This window comes from Megalops cyprinoides, chromosome 2 (genome assembly GCF_013368585.1).
Source record: "Megalops cyprinoides isolate fMegCyp1 chromosome 2, fMegCyp1.pri, whole genome shotgun sequence".
Classification (NCBI taxonomy): Eukaryota; Metazoa; Chordata; class Actinopteri; order Elopiformes; family Megalopidae; genus Megalops; species Megalops cyprinoides.
In genome coordinates, this window is record NC_050584.1 from 65,345,001 (window position 1) to 65,350,512 (window position 5,512).

A 5,512-nucleotide genomic window follows, 5' to 3' on the forward strand; every position below is an offset into this window, starting at 1 on the left:
GATCTGAGGTCCGTGTCTTGGCTGGACCCACTGTCTCCTGGCAGATAGCGCAGTGCCTACATTGATCTGTCTGAGAGTTCTCAAGTACCCACGATAAGCATAGGTCTGAAGATAAACAGCTAGTGTTACTACAGGCTTCCACTTCTCCAATAGATTGTGAAAAGCAAATTCCTTCTTCATTTTTGTCAGCAGCTGCTGAGATCGTGACACGCTATAAGCAGAAATTACTGTGAGCTTCCTGACATTCCTGAGCAGAAGCAGAAAATACATGATTTATATGATTTTATATAAGAGTTCCACAACCTCTTAGACAGGTCAGAGTACACAACCATCTGTGTACGCCACCAGTCAGGAGGCAGTGGGGGCGGGGCTGGGAACATTGATCTGAGACCTGTGTGCGGTGCCTCTCTCCTGCCAGTGGGGAGACAGTGGGCAGGGCTGTGAACACTGATCTGAGACCTGTGTGCGGTGCCTCTCTCCAGCCAGTGGGGGGACAGTGGGCAGGGCTGTGAACACTGATCTGAGACCTGTGTGTGGTGCCTCTCTCCTGCCAGTGGGTGATCAGTGGATAAACTACATCTCCTTCGGGGGCCTGAGGACCCATGCTGAGCTGCAGGGGAAGCTGGTGACCGAGCTCATCTACGTCCACAGCAAGATGCTGATCGCCGACGACAACGCCGTCATCATCGGTGAGGCGGGGACCTGGGGGGACGTCACGGGGTGGGGGGGGGGGGTGGTGGTGGGGGGTGGAGGGGTACGAAGCCCTGCTAGGCAAGCACAGAGAAAGAGACAGGGCCCTTAGATATTGTCTGTCTCTCTCACCATTTCATCTCTTCTAAGAACTCTCATTCTCATTCAGTCTCATTTTTTGGCCATATTCTGTCATATTTCTGGTGGATGGGGGTCCGAGCAGACAGTCAGTCTGGCCCTGTGAGGAGGGGCAGGTAACCAGCAGGGTGTTGGTTCCAGCTCGTTGGTTTTTCTGTTCCTGCCAACAGTACAGCAGAGTTTATTATCTTAACTGTGAAAGAAGGCAATAAAACAAAGAGCTTATTATCTCATAACTGAAAATAAGCAGAGATGAGTTTCATTTTCTTACTGTGAGAAAAGCTCTTCCTTAGAGGGTGCCAAGGCAGTGTTTCATACAGACAGCTATTAAAACTCTTATTCGTTTATTTTATTAGGATAGTTAGTTTTGAAAAGGATTTGTTTCTTTAAGAAAAATATTTTTCGGTGCAAGTCAGTAAAACAAATACAAGAGACCAATTTCAGTGAGTAAATTTGATATCGTAGCGCCCCCTCCTGTTCGGCTGCTGCACTACAGGGCCATTTGTGGGTTAAAAAACGTTTGGGTTTTTTCTTGGGTAATAAGAAGAGGTATTTGCTTTGTAGACACCTTTACCCAGGCCAGTTTACATTGCTTTACTATTGACATTTTAATCATTTATTTAGCTTGATGTTGAGGCTGAGGCTGTTCAGGTAAAACGTTTTGTGTACTCCACGTGGGATTCAGGCCTGTAACCTTCTGGTTTAAAGGCCGGTTCCTCAGCCCACACCACCTCCATATATCTGTGCAGCCCCCCCTGTGATAGAGGCCTTCAGCAAAAAAGGTGCTTCTCATGAAATATTTTGAATGCTTGTCAGAAGTCAAACTCATTCAGACCATTTTATGTGGAAGACCTGTACATGATGTATTACATCAGCCAGCAGTGGGGGGGTTAGAGTGCAGGGGCTGGCCTCACTGTTCCTGCTCCCACAATCCACTGCTTCACCAAAGCAGAGAGTCACCAAGTCCCCGCCTTGCTCTTATGCCCTTTTAGTCCGTATGTTGTGGCCAGGGGGACAGGGGTGAAAAGGCTGTGCCAGCTCTCTGATGGAGGATGCAGTGTCAATCCCTCTGTTTCAGGCTCCGCCAACATCAACGACAGGAGCATGCTGGGAAAACGGGACAGCGAGGTGGCGGTCATCGTGGAGGACACCGAGACGGTCCCCTCAGTGATGGATGGGGAGGAGTATCAGGCGGGGAAGTTCGGCCTGCAGCTGAGGCTGGAGTGTTTCAGGTGGGTCTGGCAAGAGGGCAGAGTCCATTTTCTCCCTGCTGACTCCTGCACCAATCAGATCAGGGACTCGGTGCTCAGGTCCCAGAATGCCACACACATGTTGCTGTTCCTGATGATGTCAACTGCCCTTTAATATTTTAGTCTATTTTTGGCTTGATTTAGCAGGGCGAGATATGGTTGTGTTTCACATGCGCACACATTCATTCACACACACACTCACTCGTTCATTTCCTCACACACACACACACACACACACACACACACACACACACACACACACACTCACACCCACACACACACGCACACACACACGCACACACACACACACACACACACACACGCACACACACACACACACGCACACACACACACACACACACAGTCTGTCTTAAGGACAGCACTTTCCTTTCACCACTAGATGGTCAGGAAGCAATAAGGAGGCCATCCACCAAAGCAGTCAGCTCGTAACAGTGCTGCAGATTGCTCTTGTTTATCTAAGAGGCGAATCCCAGCTTTCAGATTAATGTGTATTGAACAAATAAGGGTGCAGTTTTAAGAATAAGTGTGAAGCTAGCTGATATGCAGCAGGGTGCTGTAGCAGTCAGGAGCAGTGCTTATCACCCAGCTGAAGTTGCCAGTTCGATTCCCATGTGCACTGTTTTACCTCTGGGCAAGGTGCCTAACCCCAATGCCCTCTGCAGAATAATGAACGGTAGAAATAAATAGCATGTAAACTGTAAACAGTGGAAGTTAATCTGGATATGTTAAGTATGGTAATGTAATGTCACAGCGGTTTCTTGCTCTGTGGAATTGGTTTTCCAGGAAGTGTCTCACGGTTTCTTCTTTGCAGGACAATCCTGGGTGCCTTCACGGACCCCAGCATCGACGTGACTGACCCCATCAGTGACCGCTTCTACAAGGAAGTGTGGATGGCCACCTGTGCCCGCAATGCCTCCATCTACCAGAAGGTAGCGCCACTCACTCTCTTTTGCCTGAGGGAGGGCCTGTTTGGGGACATGTATTCAGATTTGTTTGATATTCTAATGTTCCGTGGCTCCAAAGAACCACACAATATCAAATATACAGATAACATGAACCTGTTTTTTTTTCATTTCATTTCATTTCTTCCTTTCAAAATGTTTCTGAATCTCTAGATCTTTGTGTTTAACTAAACTATCTTCAGAGATCTGTGTTCAAGTCACGTGCTGCATTACTGGCATTTAGCAGAGCGAATTGTGTTGTACTCTACCTCAATTGTAAGTTGCTTTGGGAAAAAAAGCCAAATTTGATATGTGTAAATGACATATATAGGTTACAGTTTTTGCATGTTACCACTTATACAGTTGAATATTTACTAAGGCCATTGTGGGTTAAGTGCCTTGCCCAAGGGTACAACAGCAGCGCCCCAGTGGGGAATCGAACCGGCAACATTTTGGTCACAAGCCCCTGACTCTTCCTGCTATGCTGCGCTGGATTTTTCCGCATTCTTTGACACGCGTGTGAGAAAACATGCATTTGAATGTTCATCCAAGTAAATGATTTGTGATCTTGTGTCAGATATTAGGATAACAAGATATTATGATTGGTGATTCCAAAAATGTAATAAAAGGAAATAAACCTTTTTTAGTAGTTAAAAAAGTACAGTAAGTACAGTAAGGCAGCCCTTATGTTGCTACTGTCTGATTTATGATAATCCATATTTTACAATGTTTATAAAAACTCCACTGTTGGTTGTTTTAGGACATACTGTACAGTCATAAAACCCAGATTTACAAAGAGAGAGTCTGGAGCATGAGAACAAGATTGAGGGAAAAAAAAGCCAGCAATGGTGAAATCAGCGATTTTCCTACCTTTGGGGGTTTTTTTGTGTGGTTGTGTTGTTTTTCGTATTTTAGGCCGTTGCTTTCAGTGAATGCTGAGGGAGAGTTTTATCTTTTGAGTGTGTGTACTGATTCCCTATACTGTAGTAAAAGACAGGAGCCGGGGCGCCCTGTACTTCCTCTTCTCTCCGACTGTGACTTCCTGCTGAAGCCCCGCCTCTTCCCCTTCCCCCAGGTGTTCCGCTGCCTGCCGTCCAGTGACGTGCGGAACACGGCGGAGCTGGAGGCCTTCCTGTCCAAACCGGGCCTGGACAAGGACGACCCGGCCCGGGCGGCGGAGGAGCTGAAGAAGATCCGCGGCTTCCTGGTCCAGTTCCCCCTCTACTTCCTGAGTGAGCAGAACCTCCTTCCCCCCATCGGCTCCAAGGAAGCCATGGTGCCTACCGAGATCTGGACCTGAGGGTCGGGCCGGGCCAGGAACCGGAACCAGGAGGCCTGAGGCTGCCCCCCCCCCCCACATGCGAGCAGAGACAAAGACCCCTCCTTTTTAAGAGGGAGGAGACCCGTGCAAGGCCTGACGCCACCGTCGCTGTGTCATGGATCTCCTCCGAGCACGACTAACAGTCCTTCCTTTTCCTTTCTGTCTGTCCCTGTTAATTTACTAACATTCGGGAAAATAACACTATGCAAGTCCAAAGACCTTCCGAACGCTGTGTCTGTGTATTGCTCTGTGTCAATGTGTGATGCAATTAACCTTTTTGTAAGAAAGACGGAGGACCGTCTGTGAAAAAGAAAACAAACGAAGAGGCGATGAAATCGAAAGGGGTTGCAAAAGCTAAACCATAGCATGAGCTGCACATTCCCTGCTTGTTTCTGAAACCTGTGATGTCAGACCTGCGGAACCTACCCTGCGGAACCTACCCTGTGGAACGATGTCATTTGGGGAGCAAAGTAAAGTTCTACATAAGCTGGTTTCCTTCCCATGATGCAGTTTGGCTAGGCGGGCCTTTCCCAGCCCTGCTCCTGGGGATTCATGCTGTTTGTTGCTTGCTGGAGTTTGCTCCTGCAGAGCTTTAGTGTGATTGGATTTGACTGAGCTGTTAAACGAACAATGATCTGGATCTGACAGGACCCAGCCAGTATCTACTGCTCGCGCTCTGTCAGAGATAGGCGTTAGAGGCAGGCGATTGTCAGAGGTTTCTTTTCTGATGCAAGGATGCATGTCAAGGTGTTGCCCCTGTGTATGTACTTCTGTGCTATTTCTGTTCATCTGAGCCTCTTAAAACAAATGCATGCACTAGAAGACAGGTATCTGACTTTGTTTATTACAGGTTATTACGTGTTTAATAGGGACTAGAACTGGGGACAGAACACCATTGAGAAGGCTGCTGCAGATTTTTTAAGGTGGTTTTCTGATGTTCAGAAAAATTTTGTGAATTAACAGTTTTATCTTACCACACACAGCTCCAACAGCACAGTTCTTTAATGACAAATTTATTACAGAGTTACTGTGGCGATTGAGACCAGAGTTTCCACAGCTCAGTCAGACCTAACTAGCCGAAAGCTCAGCTGGTGCGAACACCAGCACACACAGGGTGTGCCGAGGACCAGGGCTGGGATACGCAGAGCCAC

At 47.6% G+C, this 5,512-nt stretch overlaps 1 protein-coding gene across 3 annotated transcripts in view; it reads left to right on the plus strand.

The window, feature by feature from the left end:
- LOC118772688 (phospholipase D1-like) overlaps positions 1-4,387 on the plus strand; it is a 57,597-nt gene extending 53,210 nt beyond the window's left edge. For all 3 annotated transcript variants that reach the window (XM_036521234.1, XM_036521232.1, XM_036521233.1), the window contains 4 exons: positions 555-689; positions 1,907-2,060; positions 2,911-3,028; positions 4,116-4,387. In XM_036521234.1, the coding sequence (XP_036377127.1) occupies positions 555-689; positions 1,907-2,060; positions 2,911-3,028; positions 4,116-4,340 (632 nt within the window). In that variant the 3' untranslated portion in view covers positions 4,341-4,387. The remainder of the gene's footprint in view (positions 1-554; positions 690-1,906; positions 2,061-2,910; positions 3,029-4,115) is intronic.
- Positions 4,388-5,512: the final 1,125 nt, after the last annotated feature.